Source organism: Callionymus lyra, chromosome 5 (genome assembly GCF_982586985.1).
Source record: "Callionymus lyra chromosome 5, fCalLyr1.hap1.1, whole genome shotgun sequence".
In the NCBI taxonomy this organism is placed as follows: domain Eukaryota; kingdom Metazoa; phylum Chordata; class Actinopteri; order Syngnathiformes; family Callionymidae; genus Callionymus; species Callionymus lyra.
In genome coordinates this window covers 28,233,579-28,247,407 of record NC_141822.1, presented here as the reverse complement: position 1 = coordinate 28,247,407, position 13,829 = coordinate 28,233,579, and the positions used below count along the sequence as shown (strand labels likewise).

Sequence of the window (13,829 nt, the reverse complement as noted above, 5' to 3'; positions counted from 1 at the left end):
TCTGTAATTTTCCTGCCTTTTAATACCGTGTCTTCAATGTTCTGCTCCTAATGATCCTCCTCTTTTTCTGACTCTATTGCTTCTGCCACTGTCTCTCTGGTTATGCTGCATGTGTGGGCAATGCAGCAGGTACTTGAGGTCTAATTCGTTTTGGTGGTCTGGGTGTTTTATATGTCATGTGTCTTTAATTATCGTTTATATTTCTAAATGTTCGTCTATTGCGTCTTTTTTTTATTTGGTCTGTTTATGTGTGTGTTGTTGTGCTGTAATTGTTGCATGGACTTGAGCTCACCTTACAAGTCTAATCCATGAATGATCCGTGCAGGGGCAGTCTCGCAGGTTTTGGATAGTCTAGAGGAGATCCACGCATTGACAGACTGCAGTGAGAAAGACATGGACTTCCTTCACAGTGTCTTTCAGGATCAGCACCTTCACACGCTCTTAGACGTGAGTTCTTTTTTTAAGTCCACCAGGGAGCGTAAGAATTAAATGAATTTGTTTTTGTCGTTTGAACAAAAATAATCTAAGGGTAACCTTTATTTTCTTTTTCACATTTTCAGCTTTATGATAAAATCAACACCAGGTCATCTCCTCAGATTAGGAATCCTCCAAGTGATGGGGTGCAGCGAGCCAAAGAGGTGAGAACGCTCGGGTCCATAATAGATTTTTTAACACAGTTCAAAAACATTCATCAGATTTAGTTCCCCTGCAGAGTTTCCCAGACCTAAAAAAAGTTGCCACATGCGACCCCTTGACTGTTATAATTCAGCCCTTGTGAGGTCAGACTGATCTTGCACAATCAATTCAATGTTTTTGAATTGTTCTTCATTACTAGTTCAATAATATTATAACTTCACAGCAGCAAGAAAATATGATTAGAAAATATTTCTAATGCTGTCATAAAGGTTTTCTGATTCTGATTATTTTTTTCTGATTGATTTTTCATTCCCTTTGATCCCTCAATTTATCTTTCTGCCTTTTCCTCTTTTTAAGTGTAATTTTTCCTTAATTTTTCCGAACATATATTAATTATGAATATGATCAAAACCCTTTTTATTAGAATTTGAATTTTTCACTGTCATTTTTATGAAACCAGTAAAATTTCCACTTACATATTTAATCTAAACCTCATCAAACATTAAACAAGTGATGATACAATACATTATTATATAGTTTAATGAGCTATCGTTCCAAATGTCTGTAGTTTATAACCCTTGTGTCCTCTCATTAGGTGCTGGAAACCATCTCCTGTTACCCAGAGAACCTGGAAGCCAAGGAGCTGAGAAGGATCCTGACCCAGCCTCACTTCATGGTGAGGAAATGCCCTGAATTGCCGTTCCTGTTTGTTAGCTCATGAGAGTTCACATCACAATCCAAGTAACACCTTTGGCCACAAAGCTGCTTATTAGCGGAGCCGGCCAGCTTGTCGGCAGAGACGAGCAGAGGCTCGAGTGTCAACATGAGAGCAAGAGCTAAAGGGTATATTTGCCGAGGAGCTTTTCACTGACAACTCTATAGAGCTTTATTTCATTCTGGTATCTAATGGCTGACACCGAGGAATACTTGAAGAAAGGACTTTTGGCTGAACTGGAATCTCAACGTGAGGGAAGAAGGAATCCAATTTAAGGTTCACTGCTTAGAGATATATACCTGATTGTCTTCCTCTTGGCTTGTTTACAAATATTATTTCTGTAGTTTATTTGCTGACATGATATACATTGTTTGAGTTACTAGTAAGTTCCGTAGTTTCATGAATATAGAGGCGAGTTATCCACTGATAGCAAATAATCCTGGTCTAATTTTCAGTTCAGTCATTGATGGATGAATTATTGTTTATGAAACAATCCTTCAGACGATGTCATGAGTGCTATTGTACACTCTTCTAAAAGTGGAATAGTGTTTTCCTCATCTCATTGAGTCTGTCCCAATCATTGTTATTGCAACACTTTGTGAGGATTAAATCCAATTACCTCCTCCTGGCCTAACCAGCTTGTAGCTGAATCACATAAACGCTGCACCACGGTTCAGGAAGAGTTTGAATGTTAACATTTGTACTGCGCTTATAACACAAACTCATTCTGAGGGGATTCTTGAATGTTGAATCAGCTTTATTAGATATTTTTGCTCTTGTTACCAGTGAGTTTGTGATACTGTTGGACTTTAGTTGCTGCTTGCTTTTGGTTTCCCTCAATTTCTCAAAAAGTCTTAACAGGCATTTCATTCATGAATCTGAAAACAAAGCCTTAAATGGCAAAAAAATGGAATAGATTTTTCAAAAGTCTTAAAAATGTGAAGACACTGTAATACATTTTTTTTTTAATAATTTGACTCTCGTGGCAACAACGCACAATTACAATAGCAGATCTAACAAAACAGTGGTTGAAAATTGAGTGCAATTTTTTTTTCAAATTTAGTTTTATGTTCAAATAAACATTTGGGTATAAATGTCCCTAAGTTGGTCTAAAATGTCATTTTAAAAGGACAATAAACATTTGTAAAAGTCTGTAACTTGCCTTAACCCATAGGAACCCTGTCTAAGGACTTTTCTCCTCCTAAATGTCTTGTCATCATCAGAAGCACGGTAGTGATCTCTATTAGAGATGGCAGCAGTGTGATAAAGTATTTTGGGCAAAATAGACAATAAGTCAATGATATAGACTTTGTCCGGTTAGGATCACCCAAGAAGTTACGAACAGCATTGGATAATGTTTTACTTGGTCCATTCAAGAGCAACTAATGTCAAACTCCAAGGTTTCCCCCTGTCTTGATTTCTCTGCGAACAAGAGGTTACGAGTCCATTATGAAGTAATAATGGTCTTAACTTCTACTCCAGCAAGCTGTAATCATGTCCGCTTTGTTTATACAATGAGTCCTTTGGAGGTGGTGACTTCCAGGATTGATGATGCACAGTGACAAACCTTGATGCTTGACCAATCACAGAAGAGTGGGCGTGGTTATGGTAAACAAGAACAGGGTTTTGAACAACACTGACACATACTGATGAGTACAATAGAGGTCCAAGATCAATTTAAGAGACACTTAAAAAAGTTTCCTTTTAAATGATGAGCATGAACGATGTAGGATGTTATGAGGAAGTCACCTTCTTAGAACAATCTGAGCTCTGAATGTATGTCTTTCCAGGCGCTGCTGCAGACTCATGATGTTGTGGCCCACGAGGTATACAGTGACGAAGCTCTGAGGGTCACTCCGCCGCCCACTTCCCCATACCTAAACGGAGACTCGCCAGACAGCACCAACGGTGAGATGGACCTGGAGAACGTCACCAGAGTCCGTCTCGTCCAGTTCCAGAAGAACACAGACGAGCCAATGGTATGTAAAACTTCTGATACCAACTGTTAAGTTACAGCTGCGTGCTCGCCATGACCTCCTAAGATTTGTCTCTTCACTAAAGGGCATCACTCTGAAAATGAACGAACTCAACCACTGCATTGTTGCTCGTATCATGCACGGTGGAATGATTCATCGACAAGGTAAAATCACTAAGACAGAATGAAGACTGAAATTGACTAATTGGGCAATAATATGGAATATGGGCTTGATTTAAAGGGACACATATAAGAAATGAAAATCTCAAAAATTAATATAACATTGGTCATCTGGAGAACACAGAGATTCCTGATACAATTGAAGTGAAGTACGATCATGAGCAGGTCTTAAAGCATTTATTTTGTATTGTATGATTTAAATACCTTTGTAGCCCCTTTCTGAAAGCTGGTCATTTCAATTATTGTGTTATACAGAAATTGCAGGGGTTACAATCTGAAATCCCCGGCAATAAAAATAAAGGAGATCTACAAAGTAGTGACCATTTAATTTTAAACTTTATAAATTAACATTTATTTAACAACCCGTATTTAAACTTACAGCTCAGAATTGCATATGAGGTTTGCCATCTCTCTCAACAACCCTCTCAGTAACGGTGACCTTCACAGCTCTAATACTGCTTTGCCGCCCAGCCAACCAATCACAATATGATTGCTTTTGCAACATAGCAACATAGAACTTAAATACAGTATTGTGGCCAATCAGCGGCGACTAAATAGAGTAGTATGAAGAAAGGTATGGGTTGTTTTTTTTATTAGCAGCATATTTATGGGGGTGTGGGAATTATTATATGAATAATAAAATAAACTTTGCTGTTCCTGGCTGCGGACTGTAGCAATATATCTAAATACCCAGTACAAAATCGGGGAAATAGCTCGATCAGTTAAGTTGAACCATGATATGCTAGTTGTATTGCAAAAACTCTTATTATTTATTAAAGTACTTAATAAAAAACACAATTAAATAAACATTAGATTTTATCAATAACTAAGTCTATGAAAGGCATTAATTCTCAGCAGTTAAATGTTAAATATTTGAATTAGATATATATCAAAATAGAATAGGAAATTCATGAAAGTAAGTAAGCTTAAACACTCAAAACGTTTTCACATCCAACCTCACAAAACACACGTAGATCTGATTCAGCATTTTTGACATTTTAATTGTTCCTCTAACAATTTTCCACTTTTTATATTTCCTCGTCTCTGCTGTTTGACACATGAGTCTAAGATCAGGTGCCTTTTTTCTTCCTCTGGTTCAGGGACTCTACATGTTGGAGATGAGATCCGAGAGATAAATGGCATCAGTGTTGCTAACCAGACAGTGGAGCAGCTCCAGAAAATGCTGGTAAGAGAATGTTTTGATCTTGTCAGAGAAATAAAGACGATCAGCGCAATAACTCTTATTTCACACACAGAGAGAGATGCGAGGCAGCATCACCTTCAAGATTGTGCCAAGTTACCGCTCTCAGTCCATGTCTTGTGAGGTCAGTTTCCATACAACACACTTCTACACACAGACAACATGTTGGTAAACTTGTTATGTTTCTTTGTGTTCATAGAAGGAGTCACCAGATGTGTCTCAGCAGTCGCCTGCAAACGGTCACGCGAGTGTCAACAGCTCCATTTTGGTGAGTCGGGTTTTATCCTTAAAGCAAACAGACTTATTTTGTGAGGCCAAAAAACTTTATTTACTCTGAGCATTGTGCAAATGATCCAGAGTCATTTAGATGACACGATTTTTTGGTAACTTCAACGAGTTTATCTTTTCGGTCCATGTTTTAATAAAGGACTAACATTATTTCTTCCTGTCAACTAGGATTTACCAGCCACTATTCAGCCAAAAGGCCGCCAGGTAATATTCCTCCATACACATTCTTGTGGATGTTTGTCTGATGCATGTTTATGTTGGATGATTCGTGGGAACAGGTGAAGATCTAGAACATTGTTGGTGAATTGGCAAGAGGTGGGGATGGGAATGTTTGAGGGATGTGACTTAAAGACCAAATGTAATTTGTTTGGAAAGTGAATTTGACTGGCAGTAGAAGTGTCAAGTCCTTTTTTTCCTTTGTCACCCCAGTAGATCTGCACATGCCTGGGAATTGTGTCAATAGCTAACCCTAATTTGACAACTCTTCTCCTTCGGGACTAAACCATTGCAACATGGTTTTAAAGTCAAGCTGCATCATTGTTATCAGTGGTTTTTTGGGGAGTCTAAGGTACATTTCTATGAGATTAAATTCCATAAATCTGTACGTCAATCAAATATTAAATCAATTTCAAGAGAATAAACTTATACGAAAAAAGTAGCTTTTCTAAAAATACATGTGAGCTTTTAATTCGATAATAAATAGTAGACTCTGTTCATGGGCCGCGCCATACATAACATCTGTTCAAGAAGGTTTCCTTATTCATCTAGTGCTTCTGTGCTGGTCATCGAAAGTATTTCCCTCATCATATAAAATAGTTTTTATTACTTTATGTTTGAATTGACAGGTGTTGGTATCATTAGCTGTTAGAAGCCTCACAGTACTGTATTTGCAGCGACTTCAGAAGTGTCTTAGCAACAATGTAAAAATTGACTGTATGGTTTGTCAAAACCACATCTTCAGAACTGTCCACAGCATGAGAGCTCATTTTGGATCTATGCCCCGGAACTAGTGCATGATCAGTGTGTAAGTGTGTGTGATGCTCTCAATCCCATAGATCTCCAGACCCGTCATCAAGGACAAATTGTCCATCAAGGTAAGATGCGTCCATGTGGACCCCCTATAGAAGTAGACTCCCAGCTGATCCTTCCCAAAAAACTCCTTCCGTGTGGCAGACCCCTGGCCCCTTGTCATAGTGATGTTGAGATCCCATGCTACCTAGCTGCTCCAGGCTATAGGCTTCATTTCTTGTTCGTCAGTGGGCATAAAAAGCAACCAAAAAATGGATGTGACGGAGACCACTGCCAGCAGAGAAGCAGAAAAGCTCATTGTTCTTTTGTTCCGTCATTTTCATTTCTGGCTCTTTAGTTCCAGCGCTGCCTTCTTACCTGTGATGAACAACCGGCTTTTCCGTTTTCTGTCAGCTTGACTATCACATCCTTTCGCAAACGTCCAATCGCTTTCTCGATGTCATCCTTTTTTGAGTAACGCCTTTTTGTTTTTTTCTGCATCTTCTCATGGTAGATCTACGTACGGGCGCAGTTTGAGTACGACCCGGCGAAGGATGACCTCATACCGTGTAAGGAAGCCGGAGTTCGCTTCAGGGTTGGTGACATCATCCAGATTATCTCAAAGGACGATCACAACTGGTGGCAAGGGAAACTGGAGAACACCAAGAACAGTACAGCAGGACTCATCCCCTCTCCGGAGCTGCAGGAGTGGTGAGACCCCGATTTATATATGACAGAAAGAAATCATTATGACTTAATTCCCTTTATAATTTACTCAGTTTTTCATTTATCAAGATGAAAAGAAAAGAACACATGTCATCATCTTTTCATTAATCATCTGTTTATCATCATGTGTTTTAGAGTCGTAATTGTCTGCTTTTTATTTATCGTCTTCCAGTGATATGCAGTAATGTGATAAGCTTCATGAAGCAGTAAACTTATTTTAGGAGCCCACAAGATGGCAGGACGTTTGCTCTATAAGCTATTGATTCAAACAGCTATTCTAATGAAACCTCACATCATTTTTAAACAAAGGGCGCCCCTTAGTGCTAACGTGCCTTGTGCTAAAAGTGACCCACCTATTATGAAGTTGTATCTATTGATGTAATTTTTACCAAGCTAGTGGACCAAAAACATACGTGTTTGTGGTATCCCAGAGACAACCACGGGATACCATAAACACATTTATTTATGGGCCTTTGGGTCACCTTGACCCTGAGTAAACACAGGGGTTAAAAATGTTGGATAGCGTAAAATTAGATGGAATAGAATGACAAAACATCCTGGGATACATAAAACATTTTGAAACGTTATCAAAAATAGAATGTGAGAATAGCTAAATAAATTCTGATAAATAATTCCAGCTAAAACGGTTACTGCCCTGTGGATCAGAATGGTAGCTTTGGTAGATTGTGAGAAGTTATATATGATGTTTTAATAACTGAAGGACACTTAGATATAACATTTTTTACATCAGATCTAAAAAGTCAACAAATAATAATAACCTATTGTACGCCTTGTACGACAGTACGCCTTATAATTCTTTGCTTCTTTTGTATTAATTCTGGTTATAGTTAATGGCCTTGGATCCGTCAAGATGTTGGTAAGCTACTTAGCTGGTCTCGATTAATGCGCTTCATAATCTGGTGCGCATTAACATCCAGTAGGGTGAATACATCACCTTAATAGTACCAGTGTCTCACATATTCATGCTTCATCCAGATTCTTTTTCTTTATTATCCTAAACAATCAAAGAAAGTTCTCAACATTTTTTAAAAATCATGATATTTATTTGACGATTAAGAATTGCTTGCTGTTCCATTATCTTCACCACCCGCTCTTAACTTACATCCAAAGAGATATTAATGCTGTCTTTGAAGAGAGATTTGATTCTACAGCAAAGACTATGTGCTCTTCTGCAGGCGCGTCGCTTGCATCGCGATGGAAAAAACGAAACAGGAGCAGCAGGCCAGCTGTACCTGGTTTGGAAAAAAGAAAAAGCAGTACAAAGACAAGTATCTGGCCAAACACAATGCAGGTGAGCGCCTCTGGATTTAAACTCAAAATACGATTCAATAATTGTAACGTGAAGTATACTGATTCAACTTCAAAATTCCAAGTTGTTTTCAAGATGAATCGCTTGAGTTTACCACAGCATGCTTCTACCCTCGGATGGTCCCTCTGTTGTCTTGAAATGACTAACCATGTTGATATAAATACCTTAATTAAAATGTGTTTCCTTATATTTGGATTTTTTTTTAACCGTGTCTCTCTAACCCTTTCACTTGCCCCTTCCTTCCTGTCCATGTCTCTCATGCCGTCTCTTTCCAAATGATATGGCTGCATGTAAGTAACTCCAGACAGCTTCTGTGTTCTGTTTCTTCCCTCTCTGCCTTAGATCCTTTATATGTTCCTGACATTTTGATTAACTTGTCAATCTCTTATGCTAGACCACTTTAGAAACTGTGTTGACATTAAATCATGTTTATTTGACTATTCAACAATTTATTGACATATATAGCATGTTTTGAGAGCACATATTCAATTTCTCGCTGAATGACAGCTGGCGGATTTAATAATGCAAATTTCTACCCTTCAGTGTTTGATCAACTAGATCTGGTCACGTACGAGGAAGTGGTCAGGGTGCCGTGTTTCAAGAGGAAAACATTGGTGTTACTTGGTAAGTAAAAAAAAGAAAAGAAAAGTTGTTTAACCTCCCAAAAGGAAACGACAATGACAACAGAATTTTTAAAAATATATGCTCATCTATCATCTCTACAATGATTCATATCAATGTCTCAAATCTGAAACATCATTTCTGACCAGGGATATTAATAAAACGAACAGCACTTTATCTCTGAAATGCCCTTCCTGGAGATTTGTTGAACAAAAAGTACATCCATTCACCTTCCTGTATCATTGTTTATTAAGTGGAATCATTTTTAGAGACTTCATTAAATAATCCTTCCTGTTCTTTCAGGTGCACATGGAGTTGGACGGAGACACATAAAGAACACGCTCATCACAAAACATCCGGACCGCTTTGCCTACCCGATTCCTCGTAAGTGAAGAGCCTTAAGTCACTATTCAAAGATCAGATGGACTTTTGTGAATCAAACCTTTTGAATATGAAACATGGATGTGGCGAGGTAATTGAGCGTCTGTGTTACCACAGCGTCACACTTTTTGAGGAACGGTTTTCCATCTGCTTAGTCATCATCTGCTGCTTTATTTTTATATCCATCACCTCGAGATGAACGTGGTGAGTTTGCTGCAGGTCATGCATTGTAGTGGGTGTCCGGGTCAAAGAGGTCAGTCATGTGTTGTGCAACCAGATGCCTTCTACAAACATCCTACAGCATCCGATACTCGATCGCTTTACAGTTAGACAGCTTTTCCTCAGTTAGATGATTCCAACAATGTTAGAAAAGTTTAAAAAATATGCCAGATGAATATTTTCTCTCTGTTAGGAGTTAGGTTATAGAATTAACTACATGACCCTGATTAAGTCGTAACTGCTTTCAGTATTTGTAAAAAAAATTGCCCATTTAAAAACAGCTGGGGTTGTCTATATCCTCTCGTCCTCAGTTATCACCGGGATCTTGCAGTTGTTAGTTTAGCTCTGTAGGAATTAATAACTGCTGACATCTAGTGGCCAGAAGTGTAATTGTAACACCATTCTGAGCAAACTGAATATTTGTGTAAACTGTAAATCAAAAATGTAAAAAATATTTTACACTCATACACAATTGTTATTTAAATATAAACCATTAAATAGCCAATACAAAATTAAAATCTAATTTGCAATCCAAAGATATATGTTGTTTAAAAAAATGAATATACAATATTTGGGGCGGAAAAATATATTGCGTTATATAGGTGTGTCGATATTACACAAACCCGTCGTAATTCCAAGGTTGTTTGGTCATCACTGAGTCGTTGTTGTTTCTGTCTGATCATGCGTCGCCGCCTCCTTCTTCAGACACAACTCGGCCCCCGAAGAAAGACGAGGAGAACGGGAAGAACTACTACTTCGTGTCACACGACCAGATGATGCAGGACATCAGCAACAACGACTACCTGGAATACGGCAGCCATGAGGACGCCATGTACGGCACCAGGCTGGAGACCATCCGGCAGATCCACGGCCAGGGAATGATTTCGATCTTGGACGTCGAGCCGCAGGTCAGAAGATTATTCTTAAGAACATCACAGCAGAAGGAAAACTTGATTTTTTGATACATAAATCAAACTGTGTTCCCAGGCTCTTAAGATCCTCAGGACGGCAGAGTTTGCTCCTTACGTAGTTTTCATCGCAGCTCCGACCATTACGCCTGGAATCACTGAGGTAACCTCTCAACCAACCTTTTCCTAACATGTGCATGTGTTTTACTTTTTCTTCCATTTGCTCCACTTTATTTCCCTTGAGCTCCACCTTCGTTTTTCATCTTTGTTTCAAGCATGTCTGTGTTTACTTTTGCATGCAACTTTTCTAACAAGCTACCAAAGTGGTGCCGAAAACTCCCTGTAAGTACTTCATAATTTGTTTAGGTCTTTACTAGAAATAATGCCAAGGCTTGTGTTGTTTAGCCTCATCCACTCGTGAGCAATTTCTGTGATTCCCTAGTTAGATTCCAGGCAGCTTGACATGTTTTTCCCTGATTTTGAATGTACACACAACTGAGAGAACTGTGCACATTTGTCATTTCTTCATCACAACAGACATCTTTCTGCTTTTCCTTACAAAAACAAGTCTTGAAATGACACTAGATTTTTGTTGAAAACTAGCCAAAGCGTTACTGATTTAAGTCTACTTCCTATGTGTGTGTTTGAGTGGAAGTGTGTCCAGAGTGATGACATAATGTCACAGCCAGGGGGCACTGTTTCTCTGCTCCCACGCTGTAACTATGGGAATTCAATCTGACAGACCATTGTCCAAACAGATGTTCACTGCAGATAAACTAGTAATGTTGCTGAATTCATGCGCCCAGGTAATGACAGCAACATAGCAGAACAAATAAAAGGTAATGTTGCTACAACTTGAAGACGAGAGACAGTGAGTCAATTTGAGGGCTTGAGCAGTGGTAGGATTCAGAAATGCTGTCAATGGGACTTGGATTGGGTTTCCAAACGTTGGTTACTTTCTTTAATTAACAATTTATTTTTAACTTATTTTAAATTGATATATGTTTGTTTTTTTATGTAAACTTGTTCCTAAAATCATATTAGCTACTCTATGAGTATTATTTAGAAATCGTTTATACTTTGTGGTAGCATAGCTCAGATGGTAGAGTGGATGGTTTGTGTCGGTTTGTCCCTGAGCACTTAAACCTGATTGCTCCTGATGGTGATGGTGCACTGCGTTACAGCCTACTCCCATCAGTGTGTGAATGGGTGACTTAGTGTGAAGCGCTTGGAGGACGGAAACGCTGAGAAAGCGCAATATAAGTAAAAACCATTTGGAGAAAGAAGAAACACACTGAGCTATGCAAAGGAAAATATCTGCATCAGTAATGGGTTATATTGCCAAAATATTATTTTTTTTGGCCAGGATGCTGCAAGAGTGTAATTTGTAGGAGTATGAGAAAATATTGATATGCCAATATATTGCAAAGGTTATTGCGTTTTAAACAGAACTGTTTCTATTATTTTTGAATAATATTTTATTTTTATCATAGGTCTATTTTCATTTCTATTTTCAACTCTAACATGCTGATGTCAACATGTCCGCAGCAGCTAGAAGAACAATGACATTTAGTGAGACGTCTGAGGATGAGAGGATACAGTAATCGACCCCATAAGATATTAAAGTTGATGTTTGGACTTATTCTGGTTTTTAAACAAATGGAAGCAGTAACACCAGACTCTTGCCAATACAAACCTTTGTAGTGATCTTTCTTCTGTCAAATGAAGCAGTTTATCTAATTTAACCTGCACACAATAGATTCATTTTAAACTTGGTGAAGAAGTTTCCAAGAAATCTTCAGTTACTAAACAGAGCCAATAGTGTAAGCACTTTGTTGAAAGTCGTGATTCATGAGCTTTTTTTCTTCTTTTTATTTGTCTGTCATCTAAATTAAAAGCAGTTAAAACTAACGTATGTCTTCATCAATAACTAAATGATCTCCTTGTCTTCTCCTGGACAGGATGATTCACTCCAGCGGCTCCAGAAGGAATCGGAGATGCTGCAGCAGACGTACGCCCACTACTTCGACCAGACCATCATCAACAACGAAATTGACGACACCCTCCGTCTGCTGGAGGAAGCTGTGGACCTGGCGTCCACCACCACTCAGTGGGTCCCGGTCTCCTGGGTCTACTGACACACAATCAACCCGGACCCCCCTCCTCCCATCCGTTCCTCCCGTGTAGATAGATTCTGGCCGAAAACTGAAGAAAGGCTGCGACACCTCAATGCCTAGCGTCATGTAAATATATACATATATATATATAAATCTATAAATGACAAGAAGTGTTCTGATCTAGTGGGGGGAGATAGGGGGGGGATGCCTGGTAGATATTTTGTACTTTTCTTTTCTAATTGATAGACGGGTGGGTGGAATTTAACAGAGTGGCAATAGTGAGCATGGCCAGTCGTACGTGAGTGTGTGTGGGTGTTTTCAGGCACTTCCCGTGGGACGTCGTCTTATCCTCTCCTGTGGCCCTGGTGAGCTCCTCAGGGGGGGGTCTTAGAAGCACATTAGAAGCTGCTACAGTGGCAACAACTCTCAGCTCCACAGGCAAAGAAAGCACAGAAAACTTGGCAGTTTCTTTCCCCACATTCCCCCCTGAAACCATTCCCTTTATTTATTTCTCCGGCCCTTCGTGCCTGCCAGTCTTATGAAGGAGCACACAGCCTCTGATCCAGACCTCTTTGTTTACATCTCAGTTTGCACAAAAAACGGACACAAACATGTTACAAGATCATGTTTCTACTTTTTCATTTTGGCTGTCTCTCAACACGAGCGGAACCCGGAACCACCAAACTTGACTGAACTGCCCGAGCAGAATCCGACGAGGACCCCCGTTTCTTCCGAGGCCGAAATACAACGTTCCCTGAAAAAGAGAGCCATGTTTGTGACAAAAAAAAAAGTATAAGGGAATGTTTCTGTGGGAAAGGGTGGGTCCTTGAGTAGGTGGGGTCAGTCTGAATCGACATTTCTGGGACTTGTAACTGTTGTCTTAAAAAAAATATAAAGAGTATTCTTGTTCCCGGGAGAGAAAATAACAAAGTTTATGTGTAAATGTTACAATGGTGCGTATGTCATATGAGTGAAAAACCAAGAGCCAGTGTATATTAACCCCGAAAAAAGAAGCTCAGTACGTGACATCATCTGTTCATGCTTTACAGGAAGTAGCACAATCAGTTAGAAAGGCACATTTGAAATGACGGGTTTGAGACTTCTGTGCCACTTCAAGTAAAGTCGTTTCATTTCAAGTCCTGTGTATATTTCTTCTGCTCAACGTCGACGACGTCTGCTCTTCTGTATGGAAATGTTGTTTTGTTTGGTCATTTCATTTTTTAAAAATATATAAATTTCCTTTTACGTGTTTAAATTAAACCGCCTCTTCTTTGACCAGCCTTCGTGGAATACTGCAGCACATTTGGTCGTCTTGACGCTCTTTACAAAACAGAAAGAACAAAAATGAAAAATCATCTTTTAGATACATTTAAAGAAAATATAAGGCAATGAGGATGGAAACCACTGCAGTAAAACTTATAAAAGCTAGTTTCAACATTAGCAGGAATCATCATATTAGCACAGTGGTGGGCAATTCCATATCCTCAGGGGCAACATTTGAGAAAGTGGCTGTTGTGAGGGGCC

The 13,829-nt window shown here is 39.0% G+C and overlaps 1 protein-coding gene across 9 annotated transcripts in view; it reads left to right on the top strand.

Moving 5' to 3' along the window:
* Nucleotides 1–13,565, top strand: part of LOC148080125 (peripheral plasma membrane protein CASK-like) — a 32,192-nt gene extending 18,627 nt beyond the window's left edge. For 2 of the 9 annotated variants that reach the window (XM_087791691.1, XM_087791688.1), the window contains 16 exons: nt 326–447; nt 561–638; nt 1,232–1,312; nt 3,142–3,330; nt 3,413–3,491; nt 4,607–4,692; nt 4,763–4,831; nt 4,907–4,975; nt 5,164–5,199; nt 6,518–6,714; nt 7,926–8,041; nt 8,603–8,683; nt 8,984–9,064; nt 9,986–10,188; nt 10,268–10,351; nt 12,150–13,565. In XM_087791691.1, the coding sequence (XP_087647817.1) occupies nt 326–447; nt 561–638; nt 1,232–1,312; nt 3,142–3,330; nt 3,413–3,491; nt 4,607–4,692; nt 4,763–4,831; nt 4,907–4,975; nt 5,164–5,199; nt 6,518–6,714; nt 7,926–8,041; nt 8,603–8,683; nt 8,984–9,064; nt 9,986–10,188; nt 10,268–10,351; nt 12,150–12,326 (1,748 nt within the window). In that variant the 3' untranslated portion in view covers nt 12,327–13,565. Of the gene's footprint in view, nt 1–322; nt 448–560; nt 639–1,231; nt 1,313–3,141; nt 3,331–3,412; nt 3,492–4,606; nt 4,693–4,762; nt 4,832–4,906; nt 4,976–5,163; nt 5,200–6,050; nt 6,090–6,517; nt 6,715–7,925; nt 8,042–8,602; nt 8,684–8,983; nt 9,065–9,985; nt 10,189–10,267; nt 10,352–10,503; nt 10,531–12,149 lie in introns of all 9 variants that reach the window. The other 7 variants (XM_087791684.1, XM_087791693.1, XM_087791686.1 and 4 more) reach the window with 7 other exon arrangements.
* Nucleotides 13,566–13,829: the final 264 nt, after the last annotated feature.